The sequence below is a fragment of the Hyalella azteca genome, unplaced genomic scaffold (genome assembly GCF_000764305.2).
Source record: "Hyalella azteca isolate HAZT.00-mixed unplaced genomic scaffold, Hazt_2.0.2 contig17434, whole genome shotgun sequence".
Taxonomy (NCBI): domain Eukaryota; kingdom Metazoa; phylum Arthropoda; class Malacostraca; order Amphipoda; family Hyalellidae; genus Hyalella; species Hyalella azteca.
The window spans coordinates 18,650-44,896 of NW_025947217.1; the positions used below are offsets into that span (position 1 = coordinate 18,650).

Sequence of the window (26,247 nt, forward strand, 5' to 3'; positions counted from 1 at the left end):
AGGTCTCAAACTCTGAAAATATTGAAAATTTTGTAATAAAAGCTAGGCCCTGTACCCTGAATATATAAAAAATTTTGTAATAAAAGCTATAGGCCCTGAACCCTGAAAATATAAAAAAATTTTAACAAAAGCTAGGCCCCAAACCCCAAAATATAAAATATTTTGTAATAGAAGCTGGGCCCTGAACCCTGAGAATATAAAAATTTTTGTAATAAATGCTAGGCCCTGAACCCTGAAAATATAAAAAATTTGTAATAAAAGCTAGGCCCCAACCCTGGAAGTACAATAAATTTTGTAATAAAAGCTAGGCCCCAAACCCTGGAAATATAAAAATGTTGTAAAAAGCTAGGCCCCAAACCTTGAAAATATAAAAAAATTGTAATAAAAGCTAGGTCCTGAACCCTGAAAATATAAAATATTTTACAATAAAAGCTAGGTACTGAAAATTAAAAAAGTATAGTAAAAATTTATAAGAAAGAAATTTGTGTGCCCTAAAGTTTTTAATAAGAATCTTTTTAACAAAGCTAGAACATGAAAATTTTAAAAGAATCTTTGCAACAAACACTAGGTCCGGAATATCTAAAAAATAAATTTGTAACAAATACGACCGGTAGGCAAAAACATTTTCCGAATTGGTTTTCAATATATAATCCACACAATTTACATGATAAAACTTTAAAACTTTGCCATAAGCAAAATAAGATAAAAAATGCAACAATGAAAATAAATTAGTTAATATTTGCAACGGTTGATAGAATAAGATTTTCAACATGGCAGTTTAGTGGCACATAATGTAACATTACCTGACGCTTCACCGTCCGAAATAATCCAACCAATTTACAAAATTAAAGTTTAAAACTTTGCCATAAGCAAAGGAATGCGTCAATTAAAAAAAATTAGTCAATATTTGCAATGGTTGATAGAATCAAATTTTCAACATGGCACTTTTATGACACATATTGTAACATTACCTGACGCTTTACCGTCCGAAGTAATATCATGGGCAGACTTTTTATTTTGCAGTCTGATGGCATTTGACGCCTCCTTCTCGACGCAGCTCGTGAACCAAGCCACTAGGTGCAGCAATCCCAGAACATCCACTGACTGTAGGAAATGCAAGTAAAAAATATAACTCATAGTACTCACTGTGAGTTATAATATAATATATATATATAATATATAATTATATATAACAACAGTACTCACTGCAGTGAGTGACAGAGAGCGCATTTTCTCGTCGACGAAAACGTGGAGTCACAGACGGACAGACAGATGGACATGACGAAAATGCAAGCAAAAATATAACTCAGTAGTCACTGCAGTGAGTGACAGAGAGCGCATTTTTTCACGTCGACGAAAACGTGAAGTCACGGACGGACGGACCGACAGACACACAGACGGACATGACGAGCACAACAGGGCATTTTTTCCATAAATGAGAAAATGCGCTAAAAATTGCGAAGGCAGATATGGAATGAGTTTAAAGTTCAAAATTTTCTCTATAAACATTATAGGTACGTCAATGGTATTCATCCCGAAATGTGTCACTCCCCTGTCTAAAACATTACAATTAAAACATGTGCTTTATCTTTCACTTCCACGCTGCACGTCACAGGTTTTATTTCAATTAGTGTTGATCTTAATTCCAGTAACAGATATAAATCATTTGGCAATGGAACAATGCTTCATGTCTCGGGAATTATTTCAATTAGTAGCATATAATATGAATTATCACAATATATTCAATCTCTCAATCAGTGTTGATCGGAATTTCAATAACTGAAATAAATCATTTGGCAATGGATCCATGCTTCATGTCTCGGGAATTGTTTCAATTAGTAGCATATAATATGAATTATCACAATGTATTTAATCTCTCAATCAGTGTTGATCGGAATTTTAGTAACTGAAATAAATCATTTGGCGAACTCACTACATCAGAATGTTGCTTCGAGGAGAGGGTAGTGAAGACAAGCTCGGAGAGTTGATGAAGGATGCTTCTTGGTAGGAACTGTAGCTCAACATCCTGAAATTAAACAACTGTACAACTGCAGCTGTATCTCCTGAGAGCAGACAACTGTAGCTGTAACTCTTGAGATTAGACTGTACAACTGCAGCTGTAACTCTTGAGATTAGACTGTACAACTGCAGCTCAATATCCTGAAATTAGACAGCTGTACAACAGCAGCTCAACATCCTGAAATTAGACAGCTGTACAACTGCAGCTCAATATCCTGAAATTAGACAACTGTACAACTGCAACTCAATATCCTGAAATTAGACAACTGTACAACTGCAGCTCAATATCCTGAAATTAGACAGCTGTACAACTGCAGCTCAATATCCTGAAATTAGACAACTGTACAACTGCAGCTCAATATCCTAATACATACAAAACTATATGCTAAATAAAACGTAGCAGACAGCTCACTGATCCATGAATTGCTTGATAAAATTTTCAAGGTACAGGCCCAAGATCGAGACCAGGGGTCTTACTTTCAAAACTCGCTAAGTGAACGTAAGTACTTACGCTCTATTTTCTTGTCTTTGATTAAGTGAACGTAAGTACTTACGCTCTATTTTCTTGTCTATGATTGGTGAATTTTGCTTGAAAGGCCGTCAATGATTGGCTGATGAAGTTACTATCTCTTAACTTTTTTTGAAAGTATAGACCCAGCTCAGTTGGAACCTCACTGCAAGACTGACTCGAATTGACTGACTTCTTACTGACTGCCACTCAGACCTGACCTCGCACAACTACTGCTACCTACTGCATTTAGTACGGGCTTTAATGTTATCAAATTGACCGGCATATGATAAAACGAATAATGCATACAAATAAAGTAAGTAAAAATACAATAAAATCAAAATAAAATACAAGAATGCTAGATAATAAAAAATAAATAAATAAAAATATAAAAAAATAAAAATAGGTACTATAGAATGACATTAACAAAATTGTAGATAATAATAAACAATCGCCATCGTTCACAGTATCATCGAATTATTATTCAGATATAACTTACTTGTTCAGCAGCAGCAGCAGCAGCAGCAGCAGCAGCAGCAGCAGCGATATATTCCCTGACAGCAGCTATACACTCGCTGACACTCGACAACTTCTCTGCTGCTGAGACGTCGTCAGCGCTGTAGTCATGCAAAAATACTTATATTATCACACTGTTAGAAAATATAAAACTCAGTACTCACTGCAGTGAGTGACAGAGAGCACATTTTCTCGTCGACGAAAACTTGAGGTCACGGACGGACGGACAGACAGACGGACATGGCGATCACAATAGTGCATTTTTTCATAAATGAGAAAATGAGCTAAAAACGGTGAAAAAACGGTCCCATTGGCGTTCTAGTGGCCGGTCGCCCCGTGAAAATAAACTGTTTCGCCGTTTTATAAGATGTTTTACGGATTTCTAGTGTTAAATTATAATAAAAACGGCGACACGGTGTTTCTTTTCACGTGCCGACCGGCCACTGAAACGCCGGTAATACCGTTAGCGGTAATTTTTCTAACAGTGCAGTCTGCTTATACGAAAACCTTGTCTCAATAATGCGTTAAGTCATACTACAATAATTAAAATTAATATCGCAATAAGTCAGAATGCAGGTGGCCATACGGTAATAAGCCATAATGGAGTAAGTCACATTGTAATAAGTCACAACGTAATATTGCAATAATGCAATAAGTTACACTGTAATAAGCAATAATGCAATAAGTCACATAGCAATAAGTCACAATGCAATAAGTCACATTGCAATAAGTCACACAGAAGTGATGCAGACAGTTGATCTCACCTCGCGCTCGTCACTGTTGCTCCTGACGCGGGAGCCGCGGCGGCGATCAGGACTTCACTGCGGTCACTTCTGGTGGTCCCACGGCTGACCTTAGTGTCTGCACTAGCAGGGGCGACACTAGTCGGGGCAACACTAGTTGAGGCAGCACTAGTAGCGGCAACACTAGTTGCGCCAGCACTAGCAGGGGCAACACTAGCATGGGCAGCTTTAGTCGAGGCAACACTAGCAGGGGCAACACTAGCAGGGGCAGCTTTAGTCGAGGCAACACTAGTAGGGGCAACACTAGCAGGGGCAACACTAGTAGCGCCAGCATTAGTAGGGGCAACAGTAGCAGGGGCAAGACTAGTTGGGGCAACATTGGTAGAGGCAACACTAGTAGCTCCAGCACTAGTAGAGGCAATGCTAGTTGAAGCAACACTAGTTGCACCAACACTAGTAGAGGCAACGCTAGTTGAAACGATATCAGTATTTTTACAGTGATTGTCGAGCAGATCGTCCCACGTGTTAAGAATCACAGAAATTTTTTGCAGCACGATCTGCCAGACAGTGCTAGAGTGCTGCATGTTTATGACAGCACGGTTGCTAGTGTTCTCTTGCTTGACTACACTAGCATTGGTGTTATTACGTGTACTAGCACTAGCATTCGTAGGACAAGCTTCACTAATAGCTTCCTCCAAGTCCCTCAGTAATACTTGCGGCAGCAAGCACTTCACAACCTGTGGGTAAATAGAATACCTATATTAAAATTCAATGAATTTCATCCATGCTCAATGCTACGTTAGTGGCTTTCAATAAAACCAAATCCCTTGTCAACAACATGCTTCTTTTTGCTATCAGGCTTCACTCTGTGAACGGTAGACGTTGTTCGCTATTAGCCCCGTTTATATTATTAATCTCATGTGCATACCGAAAGCCATGCAGGTCTGGCGTAGCTGCCTTAGTAACATTGATGTCGGACCTTAACTGTTAACTTCAGCGGTAACGAAGTAGTACAAGTTCAGGTCTGAGCGGCTGAGAGTCGGTTAGTCGGTTAGTCAGTTAGTCGGTTAGTCAGTTAGTCGGTTAGTCAGTTAGTCGGTTAGTCAGTTAGTCGGTTAGCCAGTTAGTCGTTTAGCCAGTTAGTTAGTCGGTTAGTCAGTTAGTCGTTTAATCAGTTAGCCAGTTAGTCAGTCAGCCAAAGTCGTTTAGCCAGTTAGTTAGTCGGTTAGTCAGATAGTCGTTTAATCAGTTAGCCAGTTAGCCAATTAGGTTGGTTAGCCAGTAAGTAAGTTAGCCAATTAGTCTAACTCAGTCAGTTAGTCGGCTAGTCAGTGTGCCGTAAAAGATTTATCAAACCGTTTCACGATCATGAATCTGATGTCACTCTAGTTTGAATTTTAAACGTGCCTTTTTTGAACTGTTCTTCGCTGAAATAAAATTACGGTTTTATGAAGTTTTATTTGTCTAAATCACAATGCAATAAAATGAAATTGAATTATTATCAGAGTCAGCGTATTTTTACAAGATAGTTGCTGGCGTTTGGCAAATAATTTGTTAATTAAATTTGACATTTAATTAAAGTTAATTTGTTAACTAATTTGTTAATTAAATTTGACATTTAATTAACTTTAATTTTGTCAAATTAAAGTTAATTTAATCTGACAAAATTAAAGGTTGAGGCGAACGTCCGGTGACAACTCAAAATGTAAAACTTTACTACTCAAGTCCCGGCTTAATGCCGAACTATCAATTTCATTCATAATATCACATTAAAATTATTTAGCCCACATTATTCATAAATCAACTTTCAGGCGATATACCATTCTATTTTACCAAGAAATTTTTCAAGTATAACTCGTATAATATATGAATTAAACATGCAAGTTACAACTCTAAAGGATAACTCGTGCAAGTTACAAGTTACAACTCTAAGGATAACTCGTATAATATATGAACTAAAAATGCAAGTTACAGGTTTAATAGTAAATAAAATACAACCTGTGGACAAGTGATGTTGTCGGCCAGTATCGGGAGCAACTGCTGCTGCTGAGGCTCAACCAGCATCTGACAACCAGCAACCAGCATCACCACCTCCACCAGCAACACTTCTGTGGCACAAACGTTTGTGTTAGCAGGCAACCAGCATCACCACCTCCACCAGCAACACTTCTGTGACACAAACGTTTGTGTTAGCAAGTTAATAAAGGAGTGAATGAATGGAAAAATTATGTTTCTATAAGCTATGATATGTTTTTTTTATTACATGAGTCATAGGTCAACTTCGTTTCAATTAATTGGTTAGATTTAATTCGATGTTGAAGGATTTATGGACACGTCCATGACGTGTTCATAAACCAAATTTAATCCTATTTGTAAAGTTTAATTAACCTATTTTGAAGATTTACTGCCGTTTTGAAGAAAATAATAATAAAACATTTAAATTTTGAAGAAAATATCTTTCAAAATTTAAATTTAATTCAATCTTGAAAGATTTAATCAATCTATTTTGAAGATTTACTTCAGTTTTGAAGAAAATAATAATGAAATAATTAAATTTTGTAGAAAATAACAACAAAACAATTAAATTTCAAAGAAAATAATAACAAAACAATGAAATTTTGTAGAAAATAATAATAAAACAATTAAATTTTTAGAAAATAGTCTCAAAACAATCAAATTTTGAAGAAAATAATAATAAAATAATAAAATTTTGAAGAAACGATCTTTCAAAATTAAAATTCAATTCAATCTTGAAGGATTTAATCAATCTATTTTAAAGATCTAAATAAATTTTGAAGAAAATAATAATAAAATAATTGAATTTTGAAGTGAATAATAATAAAATAATTAAATTTTAAAGAAAATAACAACAAAACAATTAAATTTGGAAGAAAATAATAATAAAACAATTATATTTTGATGAAAACAACAACAAAACAATAAAATTTTGAAGAAGTAATCTTTCAAAATTAAAATTCAATTCAATCTTGAAAGATTTAATTAATCTATTTTAAAAATTTAAATAATTTTCGAAGAAAATAATAATAAAACAATTAAATTTCGAATAAAATATAATAAAATAATTAAACTTTGAAGAAAATAATAATGAAACAATTAAATTTTGAAGAAAATAACAATAAAACAATGAAATTTTGAAGAAAATAATAATAAAACAATTAAATTTTGAAAAAAATAAAATAATTAAACTGTGAAGAAAATAATAATAAAACAATTAAACTTGAAGAAAATAATAATAAAACAATAAAATTTTGAGGAAGTAATCTTTCAAAATTAAAATTCAATTCAATCTTGAAGGATTTAATCAATCTATAAATTAATATAAATTTATTATATATATAAATACTAATATATATAATAAATAAAATAAATAATATAATATATTATTTTCTTTGACATATAAATTTCAAAGAAAATAATAATAAAATAATTAAATTTTGAAGAAAATATAATAAAATAATTAAATTTTGAAGAAAATAAAATAAAATAATTAAATTTTGAAGAAAAAATAAAATAATTAAATTTAGAAGAAAATCAAATAAAATAAATACGTTTAGAAGAAAGTAATAAAAAATGATCAAATTTTGAAGAAAATAATAATAAATAATTAAATTTTGAAGAAAATAATAAAAAAGAATTAAATTTTGAAGAAAATAATAAAAAATAATTAAATTTAGAAGAAAATAGTAATAAAATAATTAAATTTTGAAGAAAATCTAATAAAATAATTAAATTTTGAAGAAAATAAAATAAAATAATTAAATTTAGAAGAAAAAATAAAATAATTGAATTTAGAAGAAAATAACAATAAAATAATTAAATTTTCAAGGTAATATGTTCCCGGATTCACCGTTCAAGACACGCAAGTTCCAGGCAGGATGTGCCAGCAAGGCGCAGAGTTGAGCGTGCACGTGTCGTGCAGAGCTGCCGTGCAGACGAGGGAGTGCAGAGCGCAGAGCAGCAGTTGCGCTGCACAGAGCTTGTAGATGCTGCACGTTCTCTTCCTGGTCTGCAGCGTCTGTGTTAATTACTATAATTGTAAAAGAAATTCGAATTGTACAAAAAAATTAAAATTCAAATTGTAGTACAAAAAAAAATCAAATTTGAATTGTACAAAAAAATTCAAATTCAAATTGTAAAAAAAATTCAAATTCAAATTGTACAAAAAAATTCAAATTCAAATTGTACAAAAAAATTCAAATTCAAATTGTATAAAAAAATTCAAATTCAAATTGTACAAAAAAATTCAAATTCAAATTGAGGTTTGCATGGTCTGTGTTAATTCAAATTGTTAAAAAAATCAAATTCAAATTGAGGTCTGTAGTGTCTGTGTCAATTCAAATTGAAAAAAAATTAAAATTCAAATTGATGTCTGCAGTGGCTGTGTTAATTCAAATTGAAAATGTAAAAAAACTATTTTCCTAAAACCCAAACGGTTTTATATTATGAAACATTTTGCGAATTAATGATAAAAAATAAAGAACAGTAAAGCAATGGAATCAGTACAATAATAAAGAATGAGATCAAATTGTAGTACAATCAGCAGTACAATATAGCAGTATATCGTACTTGTACATTACTTAAGTATATCATGTATATAATATATTACAATATCAGCATAAAATAATATAATCCTATATTACAATATTACTACAATATAATATCCTATATTAAAATATTAGTATAATATAAAATCCTATATTGCAATATAAATATAACATAATATCCAATTTTAAAATATTACTACAATATAATATCCTACACAACAACATCAGTATAACATAATATCCTACACTACAATGTTACTACAATATAATATCCTGTATTACGATATTAGTATAATATAATATACTATATTACAACATCAGTATAATATAATGTCCTATTTAACAATATTACTATAACATAATATCCTACATCACAATATTAGTATAGGTATAATATAATATCCTATAGGTACTACAACATCAGTATAATATAAAATCCTATATTACAATATTAATATAACATAATATCCAATATTAAAATATTAATACAATATAATATCCTACACTACAACATCAGTATAATATAATGTCCTATATCACAATATTACTACAATATAATATACTATATCACAACATCAGTATAATATAAAATCCTATATTAAAATATTAATATAACATAATATCCTACATTAAAATATTACTACAACATAATATCCTACACTACAACATCAGTATAATATAATGTCCTATATTAAAATATTAGAACAATATAATATACTATATTACAATATCAGTATAACATAATGTCCTATATTAAAATATTCCTATAATATAATATGCTATATTACAATATTAGTATAATATAATGAGAATAATGACCTATATCACAATATTACTATAATATAATATCCTATACTAAAATATTCCTATAATATCCTACACTACAACACAGCTCACCAGGCCGGCAGTCTTCACCGCTGGCGCCTGCGTCCCTGAGCGCCACCAGCACAGCGTCCACGAGCAGCTTCTGCACCTGGGGGAGCAAATGGGTCAGCCATATGATAAGTGGGTCAGCCATATGATAAGTGGGGTGGGGCAGCCATATGATAAGTGGGTCAGCCATATGATAAGTGGGTAGCCATGTGGTAAGTGGGTCAGCCATATGATAAGTGGGTCAGCCATATGATAAGTGGGTAGCCATGTGGTAAGTGGGTCAGCCATGTGATAAGTGGGTCAGCCATGTGATAAGTGGGTCAGCCATGTGATAAGTGGGTCAGCCATATGATGAGTNTATGATAAGTGGGTCAGCCATATGATAAGTGGGTCAGCCATATGATAAGTGGGTCAGCCTCTGATGATCCTAAGCTCTAATCTTTATTTACTTTATATATTTAGTCAATAAATACATAGGTACAAATTATGTACTTATTTATATACTAAATATTGTAAATTAAAATAGATAAATAAATAATAAAGTAAAGTAAAGTAAATAAATATTATGTATATATTTACTTACATAATATATTTATTCAATGAATAAATACATATTTGTACGTACTCAATAAATTGGAGAAAAAATTCATCAGTATTACTTCCAAACGACATATCAAGAATTATTACAAAAGTACAGCTGGCACACAAATGATGTAATCAACAATCAGCCATCATTTAATATTGGTATTTTAAATTACAAATAATATTTAAAAATAAATTTCTATGCGAAAATGACTATAGACGTGCAAAGTTTATTAATATATCTGCCATTTTTTGAAATAATCATACAGAAATATGGCTATTTATTAAGGTTATAATTAAAAGATTAAGATGTTATTAAGATTATTATATGACCATTTACTAAAATAAATTTTTTTTATCATTTGGCTTGGAGAAAGAGTTTCATCATTAATTTAATTAAAAATAAGTATAATGTAATAATAAGCATAATGAATGCATTATCGTCATTTTGCTCGGAGAGAAAGAGTTTTATCATTGAAGGATTAAAAATCACAATACTCTGTGCTATTTATGAATGATAAAATTAAAAATTAGCATAATATACTATGCTATTCATGAATGATTAATACTTAGATATAGCCATTTAAATTCTTTTAATCGTCATTTGACTTGGAGAAAGAGTTTCATCATAGAATAGATTAAAAAAAAGCATAATGTACTCTATTCATGAATGATTAGTTTCATCATAAAAACGATTAAAATAATCCTAATGTACGCTATTCATGAATGATTAGTTTCATCATTAAAACGATTAAAAATAATCATAATGTATGCCATTCATGAATGATCAGTTTTATCATTAAAACGATTAAAAATAAGCATAATGTACGCTTTTCATGAATGATTAGTTTCATTACTAAAACGATTAAAAATAATAATAATGTACTACGCTATTCATGAATGATTAGTTTCATCATTAAAACGATTAAAAATAATCATAATGTACTATGCTATTTATGAATGATTAGTTTCATCATTAAAACGATTAAAAATAAAACTAATGTATGCTATTGATGAATGATTAGTTTCATCATTAAAACGATTAAAATAATCATAATGTACGCTATTCATGAATGATTAGTTTCATCATTAAAACGATTAAAAATAATCATAATATACTATGCTATTCATGAATGACTAGTTTCATCATTAAAAGATTAAAAATAATCATAATGTACGCTATTCATGAATGACTAGTTTCTTCATTAAAACGATTAAAAATAATCATAATGTACGCTATTCATGAACGATTAGTTTCATCATTAAAACGATTAAAAATAATCTAAATGTACTATACTATTTATGAATGATCAGTTTCATCATTAAAACGATTAAAAATGAAACTAATGTATGCTATTGATGAATGATTAGTTTCATCATTAAAACGATTAAAAATAATCATAATGTATTATGCTATTTATTAATACTTAGAATCTTACTGAAGAAACAGATGGCACCCCAGCCAGCTGAAGAAGCTGTGCCAGTAATGCCAGAGCTGGCTGCTGTACAGCCACATGGCTGCGATGGCTGAGCACAGCCAGGGCAGCCAGTTCATATATACAGAGCACACAGTCTTCTGGACACAAGGCTTGCAGCGGCTCCACGATGTGCTCTAGGATCTGTCAACGATAACAACTTGAAAACACAAATGCACAAAAATGTTCGCAAGTTAATCTTCTTGGTATAGTTCATAGAATTTGTATTCTATTAAAATGTCTTTTGGTAACCTATTTTTCGATCGGCCTATGCCAACAATAAATTTCATTTGACTCATTGAGAATACAACATAAACAATGGAACAAATTTTCTTTTTGCCTTCATAAGTAGGGTTTTGAATGACTTTTAATTATGTTGGTTCGACTTATGCTATTAAACTTTCATAATCAGTCAAACTTTGCAGCAATTCAATATTCAACAGCAATGCACCAGCATGGACTGGGACTACAGCATGACCTGGAACTACAGCATGGCCTGGGACTACAGCTTGGCCTGGGACTACAGCATGACATGGCCTGGGACTACAGCATGGCCTGGGACTGCAGCATGGTCTGGGACTACAGCATGGCCTGGGACTACAGCATGGCCTGGGACTGCAGCATGGCCTGGGACTACAGCATGGCCTGGGACTGCAGCATGGCCTGGGACTACAGCATGTCCTGGGACTACAGCATGGCCTGGGACTGCAACAACAAAGCAACACAAACTAAAACAATTCATCACTAAGAGCCTTGAAGACCTTAAGGACGCTGCTGATGACGACTTGACGCGCGTGGGGCGACGAGAGGTCCACGTGGGGCTGGCGCGTAGTCTTGCCAAGGAAGGAGAGCACGGAGCTCATGGGAGCGTAGCGACGGGGGTCATTGAGCCCGTCGCCAGGGGGGCGCTTGCGGGGCGTTGCTAGCGCTATCAGGCATGGAGGTACTCCTGTGCATATGAATAAACTTTAGAAAAATTTAAAAATATTTTGCATCATTTCTTGGATTACTTGCATATATTTACTGAATATTTTACATAATTTCTTGGATTACTTGTACTTTTAGCGCATTTTCAAATTTATGGAAAAAATGCACTATTGTGCTCGCCATGTCCGTCTGTGACTTCATGTTTTTGTCAATGAGAAAATGCACTCTTTGTCACTCACTGCAGTGAAATATAACTGAGTTATATTTTTTCACATTTACAAAACTTAATATATATCAGCAGGTGTCAAGTGCATGTTGTGGTGGGCATGGCTACTCCTGCTAAGATTTGTTTCAATGCTAGTTGCTAGGAAATACAGAGCAACATTTATATTGGACTTTTTTATGGGTTAATAAATTGTTTCATTTGATTGAAGCAATAAATTTTGACAGACTCATGGATTGAACTTTGGTATACAAATAATCACATTTGGGCAATGAATTATAGTAGTAATTTCAACTAATAATGAATATAATTGAGGGTTCTAATTGATTGGGGATTCATTACTATTGTATAAAATTGAGGAGGGAAGTGTTTTTATTGGGTTAATAAACAAGTATAATTGTTAACAAACCACAATCCTGAGTAGTTGTAAAACTATTATAATTATTTAGATAATTCAATACCGTAAACTGGGGTAACTTTGACCACTTTTTTTTCAAAATGATGCCATTTTTTTTACTAGATAAGTTAAACTTAAATTGAAACATGCAAAATACAGGTCTATACTCTAGCTTTACTCACCATAAATTGCTGGCTCCTGCCTCTCATAGTTTTGATGTAATTAAAAAAAAATCGCTGGTCTTTTTTACCCCAGCTCTGGGGGTATCTTTGACCGGGTGGTAAAATCAATTTTATTTTTTGGTAAAATAACTCCAAATAACTCCATGCATTGCAGTAGAACTCTTCTAGTTACATATGCAAAAAAAAAATTTTAGGAAAGTGTCATAGTTTGCAAATGGGGGGTGCCGCCCCCAAATGGGCAAAATGTGACCATCTAATGGCAGCCGTGATGGGGTAACATTGACCAGTTTGGAAATTAAGCTAAAATTACCATATACAAGACTCTGTAGAGTCTGAAACATGAAGAAAAAACATTAATTGGTGTATCAAACATAAAATATGTTATATAGGTACCTATGGTAATTTTAACTTAATTTTCAAGCCGGTCAATGTTACCCCGTCACGGCTGCCATTAGGTGGTCAAAGTTACCCCATTGGGGGGCGGCGCCCCCCATTTGCAAATTATGACACTTTTCTCAAATTTGTCTTTTGCATATGTAACTAGAAGAGTTCTACTACAATGCATCACAACCTGGAGTTATTTTGCCAAAAAATAAAAAAATTGGAGAGGGTACTCTGACAGGCTTTAAAAAATAGCTTTTTTTGTGGGTCACATTTTAATTTTTTTAACCTATTAGATATGCAAACTTTTTAAATCTTTCTATTGTGTTACGTAGCCTCAGTATTAGGTCTTTAATGCCCATTGACAAAATTTTTCTATGCCAAATGGTTTTTGAGTTTTGGGGGTTTTTGTTAAAAAACCAAAAGTGGTCAAAGTTACCCCGGGAGTCAAAGTTACCCCAGTTTACGGTACCTAATGAGAATTATATAAGTTATGTTGTGGACAGGATGGAATTCAGGAATGTTAATATATGAATTAGTGCACATATAATGTTAGATAAGAAACTGAAACTCTACTTTCCTATTATATTTAGCTCATATTTTGGAAGTGGTCAAGTTAACAGGTTAGATGGATCAGTAACATGGTTGAACTAGTATAAGGTTGACCCATGAGAAGCTCATTTTTGCGGATGAAGTTTGTTGTTCGCCTGTGACGTCACTGATCTGACTGACGTCACGGGCATTAACCAATCACCAAAATGCGATCAAACCAGTCAACCAATCCGTCATGGGAATTATGGGTTTGTTTATGATTAGGTCTCAGTGACATAACAAGAAAGCTGAACTTAAAGACGGAAATCCTCGTGGGTCAAACTTATATAGTTCAACCATGGATCTGGTATTTGAACCGCCAATTCTGGCATTCTACTCTGGTTGTGAAACGCCAATTCCGGCATTCCACTTTGGTTGTGCACCGTCAATTCGGGCATTCCACTCTGATTGAGAACTGCCAATTCTGGCATTCCACTCTGGTTGTGCACCGCCAATTCCGGCATTCTACTCTGGTTGTGCACCGCCAATTCTGGCATTCCACTCTGATTGTGAACCGCCAATTCCGGCATTCTACTCTGGTTGTGCACCGTCAATTCCGGCATTCTACTCTGGTTGTGCACCGCCAATTCTGGCATTCCACTCTGATTGTGAACCGCCAATTCCGGCATTCTACTCTGGTTGTGCACCGCCAATTCTGGCATTCTACTCTGGTTGTGCACCGCCAATTCTGGCATTCTACTCTGGTTGTGCACCGCCAATTCTGGCATTCCACTCTGGTTGTGAAACGCTAATTCTGGCATTCTATTCTGGTTGTGCACCGCCAATTTTGGCATTCCACTCTGGTTGTGAACCGTCAATTCTGGCATTCTACTCTGGTTGTGCATGTACCAAAAGTGTGGATGTGATGACCACTCACCAGAAGTAGCTGTAAAGAATCCATCAGAAAGATCTGCCACCTCACTTTCTTCATTTAAAAGCATTTCTGCATTCTTAACTCCTGACATCAGCTGCTCGCTGTTCAATATGACAGCATCTGAAAAAAAAAACTGATGTCGTCACAAACTATCAAGTAATGGATTACATAAATAATATATATACATATAGTGATATATTTTGGTTCAACACGGGTGGTTAATGGCCAGAGAATTCGTCAATTTAAATTTTCAGGGTCGAATAATATTCTTCAGATGACATTAGTTGATCAAAATGCAGGTTCAAGGGAGTAATATCACTTTATTAACAACGTTATAGTGATATATGTATATATATCTTAAAAAATCTGTAGATGTTGTTGATATTTATCAAATATAATTTTGTTACTTCAGGCAACATTGAAATGTTTATTGGACTTGTCATATCAATTTCTAAATGTAAACTAGGAGCACAAACATATTCACAGGTATATTATGCTTGTCCCAACAAAATATTCTAGTGATTTAGAAGGACGAGGATCAGTGCACTTAGCATTAATTTGAACATGATATTTTATATTTATATTTTCACTATGAAGCCTCATTTCCCTAATTTTGGATCACTAACTAAGTTTCAATTTTCTTGAAATTAGGTGCCTGATATCTGTATAGCAATTTTTCTCATACATGTACTTTTGAATGCAGCCAATTTATGCCCTGCCATTACAGATTTTGTTTCTCATCAGAAGAAATTTTGTGTCTCATCACAACCAACTTAGTGACACCATAACCAATTTCATGCCTCATCAAATCCAATAGTGTGCCAATTTCATGCTTAACTCTAACAATTTTTGGGCCACACTGCAACTAATTTTGTTTCTCATCATAACCAATTTTGTGCCTCACCATAACCAATTTCATGCCTCATCAAATCCAATAGTAGTGGGCCAATTTCATGCTTAACTCTAACCATTTTTGGGCCACACTGCAACCAATTTTGCACCTCATCATAACCAATTTTGTGCCTCACCATAACCAATTTTGTAGAAGTCCTCCAAAATTATTCGGAAGAAGTGCGGATTCTTGGCGGCTATGGTCTGAAAATGGAAGAATAATACAAAGCAGTTACATTTGAGTACAATCAAGACATAAAGGAATTGTCCCACAAGTTTAAAAATAATTAAATAAAAATTAATAATGATTGATGTGCCAAAATTGTCTGTAAAAAATAGCAAATCACAAAAAATGTGTGCAACAAGACAACATTTAAAATAGTGTACTGTACTTTAAAAATAGATAAAATTAAAATGAAAATAATTTTTGAAAATTTTGAAAAAAAAAATTAATTTTTGAAATAGTACGTACCTATACAAAATGTAAAATTCCATAGACTATAAGTGGCTTCCAAAACACTAATTTTGATTTCAAACAGTAAAATATGCACAACTTTCTTTTTAAATACAGATATATCAAGAGACTATTGGCTAAAGCCACCAGATCTGGCACATACCGAGTGATACTAAGTGATTGCCAACTGCATGCATGCATGCATGGTGATTGATCACTTGCATGCAGGGAGAATCAAATAAATAATAAAACTACCGGTAATTCAATAATTTCTCACCATTAGAACTTTAACTTGTAGCTTAACATTGTCTGCTCTGAGAAGCGGAGAACTCTGCATGCCAGTCAGAACGGCCAACAGCCAGCAACTAAATACTGAAAATTGAATCAATAAATGAAAATTAAGTAATTATATGATATAAAATCAAAAAAGAATGTACACAAATTCAAAAACCTTGAACTACAAGCAATGCATGATAAATTTCCCAAATTCAAAAAAGAAACATTCAATACTGTCAACAGCCAGTAGTATAATGTAACATTTAGTATGGTATAATCCAGTATAATGTTAAAAGTTTTAATTCTATGACAACAACTGCAACAAGGAGGTTTAAATCCCACAAGTCCTACTGGGAAAGAAACAACATTCAAACTCAAGAAAAAATTAGCATTACAAATTTTAGGCTAACAGCCTAAATCTGATGTCTTCACAAAGCTATTACAATTAAAATAAATTTAATACATTTAGGAAATGTACCTATTTACATTTAAACATTTAAATTAAATAAAGAATAAAACTAATTAACATGAAGTAGGTACTATAAAAGTCACACACCAAGAGGATCCTCAGCTGGATCTGATCCAGGTTGATGCTCTCCATCTTCATCGTGGGAGTCCTTCTTGCTTGCAATTCCTGTGAGGACGCTAGGAGTCTGGCTCACCAGGGACCCAATCACTCTGGCAACAGATGTTGGTAATAGATATATTTACTCTCAGTCAAATGGGAAAGGAAATCCTGCAGTGTGATAATAGTATGTGGAAGACAGAACAGTTTTGCTCCATTGCCAATTTTGATAAATATCTAAAAAAATCAGTTTTGGCCATTTTGTCATAAAATTTTCAATTAAATATCTATCATAGTATCATAAATACATCAAATAGCCTTTACTAAGTCTGACATCAAAATACAGCACTAAGTATTATGTAGCAGCCAGCCCAGATTTGTAGTTGTTACTTTTGTCACTAAATTTTAGTAATGGATTTTGAAATATTACCTTGATTCTCAATTCTCATCTATATCAAGATTACTTACCTTAATAAATTTGATTTTAAAGCCTCTCCAGGCTCCTTGACTGCTTTCAGACTCACATCAATGCACTTTTGTCTGATTTTGATGTCTTTTTCTTCACTGAAATTGAAAGATAAGCAAGTAGATTATATGTAGAGCAATGAATCCAATGAAAAAAATTGCATTCTATTTTCATGGCATCAGTTTAATTGCTCTATTATTTTTTAATTGTTTTCATTCATATAGCCAACTGCAATCTAATTAAAAACAGGAATAACAAGAGTAATTAATTTTCTTCAAACAAAAAGGCATGAAATAATCTTCATTTAGTTGCATTCACTGATGACATTCTAAACAATGCTAGTGAAGACCAAACAGTTCATAGTGGCAATTCTGGCAAACTTGTGATTTTTCAACCTGTGATTTTTCAGTTAATTTTTTATTTCCTTATTCACTTGTGATTTAAACCAATATCTTATGTATGATAATGTTGGTAGTATCCATGGTGATACTTTAGTAACTTTACTGGTCTATTTATAGGACTCAAATTAAACTTGAGAAAAAATTTTAAAAACTCTATGCTTTGCCACATAGTGACAAACCAGAGATTTTTTAGAATCAGTTCATTTTTAATCTCCTCATTTACTCAAGATTTAAACCAATTTCTTATGTATGATGATGCTGGTATCCATGATACTTTGCTTGTCTACTTATAGGACTCAAAAATGAACTTGAGGGAGAGTCTAAAAAACTCTCTGCTTTGCCACTATGCTTTGCCACTATAGCCAAACTTGCCAAAGAACCATTCAACAAAATAGGACAGAGGCCTTCATGAATGAGAAAAAAATGCCCATGCTTATACTTATAGTTAATTTTACCAGTTTTTATTGTCCTTGTTTGGTAATTACTTTCTCAGGAAATAAGAAATAAATTGTAGCTTCTTGTCAAAGTGAAAAATTAAGCAGAAGCCACATGCAAATCAGACAAAATGCCTAAGAATGTGGCCAATTTAACCCATACCTAAAGCCTTTTCCCAACTTCCTCAGTAAAAATAAGAAAATTGGCTCATTTTTGCCTGTGATTTAAAAAAAAAAAACTCCTGTGAAAAATTTTTTTTCACCTGCTATTTTAGGAAACTTCTGACTGACTGATATTCCGAATTAGTTTAGTTGCCAGACATGCCAGATTGCCAGTTGTAGTTCATTTTTGAAGAACAATTTAACGTGAACACTGAATGACTGAACAACTACCTGTAGCCAATAGGCTCAGTAGTGACTAGTGAGTATAGCTAGGCTGTAATTATTCTTTCAGTTCCAGTTTCCATATTTCCATGATTCAATTAATATATTATGTACATAATTATGATGATGCTGACACTTTACTATCCTACACAAATTACAGAAAAAAGTTTTTCTACATACAAATTGCTATAATCTAAATGATCTTGCTCACCTTCGCTTCAAAGCTGATGATGGAGGCATTGTGAAAAAATATTCTCTCGAAATATGCCAATATGGAATATCAAACCCCGCTTAAGGTAATCTTCATCGCCTCATCATCTGCAGAGGCGTATTAGCAGCTACGCAGCAAAATTCAAGTGGAACTTAACAAGTTATTTATTTAAAACTTAAAAGTAACAAAGCTCATGAACTTATCGGCGGACAAAAACCAAATTTGGTGGCAGTAAGTTATTCGAAACCGCCGCGTGGTCTTTTCCGCGAGGTCGGAAATTTTTTAAAGATTTTTATTGCCCCGCCGCAAGTGACGGAGGGGCACTGTGTGTTCGGCATTGATAATTTGATTAATTTCTTATAAATCTTTGGTTTTGAAGGTGATCAAAATCAATCGATGCTAAAAAAATAATTTCGTAGGTAGAGATGTTCACATTTATTAGAATTAGATTACATTCATCTATTGCTTGGACTTTACGGATTTCAAATCGTTGTGATCAGAATATCGAGGATTTCTTCATCATATCGGGTGCTGCACAAAGCAACGTTCAAACGTGACCAGATACGTTATTCTCGTGTACCAGATACGTTATTCTACGAGCAATTAAAGAGTTCTAATAACAACGGTTAAAATAATTTTTGCCATGCATTTTAAAACTGAAGCTCAATCGTCAGTTCAAAAACCTAGAAGGCAAATGCAAACAATTTGTAAACTAAAACAAGAAATGCTGGTTTTTACTTGAGTCTAAGGCTTTGGAATTGACGATGAAGCTGAGCGCCGAAACGTTTTCTCCTGCAAAAAAAAAAAATTCTGAATATTTTGGCTATTTTCTCTGCTCTCATATTCATGGTAAATTCTTGATATCAACCTTCACTTGAGGCTTGGCGACAGGTTACAAACATTCGAACCGATAATATTATCCAATGTAACATTCCATTTTATGTTGCATCTTGTATAATTGTACCACTTTCAAAATTGTTAAATTGTGGCCACCTGAGCTGGTCGTGTAATATATCAGCCTAATTTGCAGTGTCATGGACAGAGCTTAATGATAGATGATACGTACGATCAGACACAGAATTCTAGAAATAGGCTCACATATTTTGCCAGATATGCAAAGGTTTAATGAAGCATCAAATAAATCTGATTATAAATTGATTCGTAATTTTTTCAACCAATTTGAACCTTTGGTAAAATCCGTCCTGTTATCAGTGCCTGGCGTATTTTGATGAGGTCTGTTCTAATATGAGGCCCTTTAATCTAAACGATTCAATCGATCATTGCCAATGAGACGGATGGCTCTAGAAGACACCTTTGAAGATACTTATTGATTGGCCGTGCAAGCGTGCATCTTGCAATTTATTAGAAGGACAGAAATTTAAATTGCCGAAGTTTTCGACAATCTCGATATACTAGTACAAGGTATATTTTGCGTTGAATGAAATCTCGTCTGAATTCAGCAGGACAGATACATCATCACAGATTCCGCGACTAAATGCCATCGTAAGTTCCCTAAATGATTTAGCAAAGCGATCATAGCGGCCCAAAATGACATAAAAGATTTGCATCGACATAATTCTTTAACTTATTTGCCGAGAGCAATTCTGCCAGTTGAATTGCGACCTTCGCGCAGTCAAAATAGAAGCTCATGGGCTCTAGTAACAAACTCTTGTAACGATCATAACGATCTTATATGCACGAATGAATAGAGTCAAAACTCAAAGCTCATACGTATCTTGTCAAAAACTCCAACGTATTTTGACAAAAACTCTAACGTAGTTTGTCAAAAACTCTAACGTAAAATTTATATAAGAATACTGACTCAAAAAATCATGCCCCCAATGAAACTCATACTTTTAATATCCCTTCATTTAACGGGCGCTGTGGTTGAGGAAACAAGTCAACTCTGGCAACCAAGCAGCTGCGATACAAATGCACTTGCAAAGGACAAAATACTTATTAAAAACAACGCTTCAATTGACGACCGCATCCAGTGTCTGGCTTGGGCGACATCCAACATGGCGGCGCTGGTCTGCCACGAGCCGCCGCTGTGTTCGTGGTGGCCTCTGCGCGGTGTTGCTGTGGGCGTGGCTGTCCCGGCCGACGTCGCGGGTGCCTGCTTCATGTCACGACGTGAGTTCTTTATCTTCATCGTATCTCGTATTTATCGTATCTTGTATTTATCGTATCTTGTATTTATCGTATCTCGCATTTATCGCATTGTACGTATTTATCGTTTTTTTTTGTATTTATTGTGTCTCCTATCTATCGTATCTCGTATTAATCGTATCTCGCATTTATCGCATTACGTATTTCTCGTTTTTTGTATTTATTGTGTCTCTTATCTATCGTATCTCGTATTTATCGTATATTGTATTTATCGTATCTCGTATTTATCGTATATTGTTTTTATCGTATCTCGTATTTATCGTATATTGTATTTATCGTATCTCGTATTTATCGTATCGTGTATTTATCGTTTTTTGTATTTATTGTGTCTCCAATCTATCTTATCTCGTATTTGTCGTATCTCGCATTTATCGCATTACGTATTTATCGTTTTTTGTATTTATTGTGTCTCCTATCTATCGTATCTCGTATATATCGTATCTCGCATTTATCGCATTACGTATTTATCGTTTTTTTTATTTATTGTGTCTCCTATCTATCGTATCTCGTATTTATCGTATCTCGCATTCATCGCATTACGTATTTATCGTTATTTTTTGTATTTATTGTGTCTCCAATCTATCGTATCTCGTATGTATCGTATCTCGTAGTTATCGTATCTCGTAGTTATCGTATGTTGTATTTATCGTATCTTGTATTTATCGGATCTTGTAGTTAATGTATCTTGTATTTATCGTATCTCGTAGTTATCGTAGTTATCGTATGTTGTATTTGTCGTATCTTGTATTTATAGTATCTCGTAGTTATAGTATCACGTATTTATCGTATCTCGTATTTATCGTATCTCGTATATATTATATCTCGTATTTATCGTATCTCGCATTTATAGTTTTTCGTATTTACCGTATCTCGTATTTATGTTATCTCGTATTTATCGTATCTCGTATATAACCGTAACTCGTATTTATCATGTATTCATCAGGAATTTAAAAGCAAAGAAAATACCACAAAAATTCACCATATCTTTATAAAAGAAAACGTTTCGGAGTCCAGCTCCATCGTCAGTTCAAAACACAAAATTCTGTTCAGAAAAAGTTACGTCGTTCCTAAGTGTGCAGTATACTGCAGTCGTTCCTAAGTGTGACAATAGGAAAGTTGTTTACTGTTCTTTTCCCTACTTTAAGTTGTGCGCAGTGCGCATCAGCGTACGTCGGTATGACGGCACGCAATTTCTATACTAGGCTGGCTGAGCATAAGGGCAGGAGTTATAGAACAGGAAACCTACTTGCACATCCACCTCATTCTGCTGTACGTGTTCATGCCGAGCAGTGCAACACCTCTGTATCTGATAGTGATTTCAAAATTCTAGCTTCCGCATCTGGTGTTAGTGATCTACGAATTTTATAATCCCTGTATATATTCAAACAGAAGCCTAGTCTGAATGCCGCTTTTAGCTCCTTTCCTCTTGAAATAGTAAATAGATAGGCCGTTTACGTTTACTAGCATTATTTTCATGTCTTATCTATTTATTTGTAGTGCATTTTACTTTACTAATTGATTTATTTGTGTTTCTAGGACTGAACTTTTTCTGAACAGAATTTTGTGTTTTGAACTGACGATGGAGCTGGACTCCGAAACATTTTCTTTTATAAAGATATGGTGAATTTTTGTGGTATTTTCTTTGCTTTTAAATTCCTGGTTAACTTGCGATTCAAGCAAACATGTGATTTTAATACTCATGTCTTCATATTTCGTTTTTATAGAATTTGTATCTTCGTATCTCGAACTTTGTATTTTCTGTTTTTGATAAGGTACATGCTTCATCTCTCGCCGTGAGTTAATTGTCTTAGTATCTCATATTGTGTGACTGTCATCATATCTCGATGAGTTATGTACGTGTTAAATTCTCCCCCATGAACTTTGACAAAACAATTGTTTTGTTTTCTTATACTGTACCTTATAAGCATTACATTTTTCTATATAAATATCAACAGGAAAGATAGAAAGTACCTACTGAACAAAATTTAGAGTCGCCCCAGCTTCTGGTAATACAAATCAGAAACTGCCGCGTCCGAAAATTTTCACTGGGTAGTTTGATTAGAACAAAAAATGTTTCTATATTTTTACATTTTTCTATCAACAGTAAAGATAGAAAGTACCTATAGTTTGATTATAATAGAAAATGTTTGATAATGTTCACTTTTCTTCGGTGCAGCGTATCCGTATCCAGTACACCAGTTGCTTCGTAATGCCTGGCTTGAGAGGACAATTGTTTTGTTTTCTTATACGGTACGTAAGCGTTAAATTTTTCTATATAAATATCAACAGGAAAGATAGAAAGTACCTATATAATTTTACTATAATATAAAATGTTTGATAATAGTTTACTTTTCTTCGGTGCAGCGTATCCTATAGCGCAGTACACCAGTACGTAGCATCGTAATGCCTGGTTTGACAGGACAATTGTTTGTTTTCTTATACGGTACGTAAGCGTTAAATTTTTCTATATAAATATCAACAGTAAAGAAAGAAAGTACCTATAATTTGACTATAATATAAAATGTTTTATAATAGTTTACTTTTCTTCGGTGCAGCGTATCCTATAGCGCAATACACAAGTTGCTTCGTCATGCCTGGCTTGATAGGACAATTGTTTTGTTTTCTTATACGGTACGTAAGCGTTAAATTTTTCTATATAATATCAACAGGAAAGATAGAAAGTACCTAGTTTGATTATAATATAAAATGTTTGATAATAGTTTACTTTTCTTCGGTGCAGCATATCCCATCGCGCAGTACACAAGTTGCTTCGTAATGCCTGGCTTGACAGGACAATTGTTTTGTTTTCTTATACGGTACATAAGCGTTAAATTTTTCTATATAAATATCAATAGGAAAGATAGAAAGTACCTATAGTTTGATTATAATATAAAATTTTTGATAATAGTTTACTTTTCTTCGGTGCAGCATATCCTATGGCGCAGTACACCAGTTGCTTCGTAATGCCTGGCTTGACAGGACAATTGTTTTGTTTTCTTATACGGTACATAAGCGTTAAATTTTTCTATATAAATATCAACAGGAAAGATAGAAAGTACCTATAGTTTGATTATAATATAAAATTTTTGATAATAGTTTACTTTTCTTCGGTGCAGCGTATCCTATAGCACAGTACACCAGTTGCATCGTAATGCCTGGCTTCACAGGACAATTGTTTTGTTTTCTTATTCTTACGTAAGCGTTAAATTTTTCTATATAAATATCAACAGGAAAGATAGAAAAGACCTAGTTTGATTATAATATAAAATATTTGATAATAGTTTACTTTTCTTCGGTGCAGCGTATCCTATAGCGCAGTACACCAATTGCATCGTAATGCCTGGCTTCACATCCACCCCCATCGGCTGTCTGCGCATGGATGTCCAAGAACGAAACTTTGCAGAGGCGCGCAACTTTTGCCTGGAGCTCGGCAGTGACTTGTTCTCCATGGAGCACGACTCGCAGCTGACTGGACTAACCGCTTACATGAGCACTATTGGTGAGCTTGGAGCCTGAGTCACTCTCAATATTATCTTTTTAAATATATTAATGTATTTCTTTTTACATGTTTTCATTTTTATTTGCTTGATTTCTTATTTATTTGTTTACTGCAATATAACGGTTTTAAATATATTATTACATGAGCACTTTTGGTGAGCTTGTCGCCTGATTCACTAGCTCCCACGTTGGCAATATTATATTTTTCAATATATTAATGTATTTCATTTTACATGTTTTCGTATGTATTTGTTTGAGTTGTTATTTATTTATTTACTGTAATGGAACAGGAGAATTTCATGAGGTCTTGGTTTAACAGGTTCTATAACGAGTAAGATGTCATTAAACTGTAGATAATAAATCATAATTTTCATTCTAATGATTGAATCACTCTCCATAGTGTGTACTCAAATAGATAAATCAGACTATGCAGCATCAAACGAGTAAAGAATTACCGAATTTACAATAAGTGTTTCTTCTACTAAATTGTCTGAGCAGTTAAAAAAAAAATTTTGAACTTTGGGCGCTCGACAAAAATTTTTTCTTGCTTAATATATTAAATAGCCTCAAATATTAGGAATTCATTAAAATCTGAAATAATTAATTAAGAAATTTATTTTTTCCGAGCATCATATTCACTTAAATAGCTTCTATAATTTTCTGCTTGCAGTTCCGCGTCCGGAAGTGTGGATGGGCTTGAGGAAAATGTCGGGCACTTGGTTCTGGCAAATTAAATGGCCTCAAATATTAGGAATTCATTTAAATATAAAAAATATAACTCAGTACTCACTGCAGTGAGTGACAGAGAGCGCATTTTCTCGTCGACGATAACTTGAAGTCACGGACGGACAGACGGACGGACGGACATGGCGAGCACAATAGTGCATTTTTTCCATAAATGAGAAAATGCGCTAAAAATTAATTAATATATTGATTTTTATGAGCATCTTCTTCACTCAAATAGTTGCTATATTTTTCTGCTCGCAGTTCCGCGTCCGGAAGTGTGGATGGGGCTGAGGAAGATGTCAGGGACTTGGTTCTGGCTCACCATGCGGACTTACAACCTCAATAATTTTGACAACGACTTCTCCAACAACAGCGGTGAAAACTGCATCAAGTTTACAACCCAGAATAAAATGGGTGACTCGGGCTGCATCAATACTAATAAAACAGCGCTGTGTCTTGCAAAAAACTTTCTTTAGAATAGAAGTGTCGGCATCGAAGAAATAGGCCCAGGGCCTGTTGCCGATTCCTGTATTTTTCGTGACTTGATTCACAAGGGATCCGGCCTTTGGAACCCGATCTTTCCATAGGTGACGATTGGTTGAGATAGCTGCTGGACTTATTGCCATGTCCTTAAGTTCCCAGGCATTTCAAGACTGAACATATAGAATAGAATAGAAGTGTCGGCACTGAAGAAATAGGCCCATGGCCTGCAATGTTGTCGATTCTCACACTTTTCGTGACTTGATTCACAAGGGATCCGGCCTTTGGAGCCCGATCTTTCCATAACTGACGATTGATTGAGATAGCTGCTAGACTTATTGCCTGGTCCGTAATTTGCTAGGCATTTGAAGACTGAACATATGCTCCTGCATAGCTTCGTCTAGTCTGTTCTTGAAGGCGTTCATACTCGGAGCGT

At 33.8% G+C, this 26,247-nt stretch overlaps 1 protein-coding gene across 1 annotated transcript in view; it reads right to left on the bottom strand.

Moving 5' to 3' along the window:
• The window catches only part of LOC108670302 (serine/threonine-protein kinase atr), a gene marked incomplete at its 3' end in the record, with an annotated part of 37,448 nt that extends 18,320 nt beyond the window's left edge, over positions 1 to 19,128 (bottom strand). Inside the window, exons 1-15 of the mRNA XM_047885268.1 lie at positions 18,939 to 19,128; positions 17,511 to 17,606; positions 17,034 to 17,155; positions 16,479 to 16,573; positions 15,885 to 15,951; positions 14,860 to 14,976; positions 12,043 to 12,230; positions 11,246 to 11,425; positions 9,249 to 9,324; positions 7,655 to 7,822; positions 5,785 to 5,894; positions 3,808 to 4,523; positions 3,027 to 3,144; positions 1,934 to 2,026; positions 972 to 1,104 (exon numbers count right to left, since the gene is read on the bottom strand). Of these exons, the coding sequence (XP_047741224.1) occupies positions 972 to 1,104; positions 1,934 to 2,026; positions 3,027 to 3,144; positions 3,808 to 4,523; positions 5,785 to 5,894; positions 7,655 to 7,822; positions 9,249 to 9,324; positions 11,246 to 11,425; positions 12,043 to 12,230; positions 14,860 to 14,976; positions 15,885 to 15,951; positions 16,479 to 16,573; positions 17,034 to 17,155; positions 17,511 to 17,606; positions 18,939 to 18,967 (2,308 nt within the window). The remainder of the gene's footprint in view (positions 1 to 971; positions 1,105 to 1,933; positions 2,027 to 3,026; positions 3,145 to 3,807; positions 4,524 to 5,784; positions 5,895 to 7,654; positions 7,823 to 9,248; positions 9,325 to 11,245; positions 11,426 to 12,042; positions 12,231 to 14,859; positions 14,977 to 15,884; positions 15,952 to 16,478; positions 16,574 to 17,033; positions 17,156 to 17,510; positions 17,607 to 18,938) is intronic.
• Between the last annotated feature and the right edge of the window lie 7,119 nt (positions 19,129 to 26,247).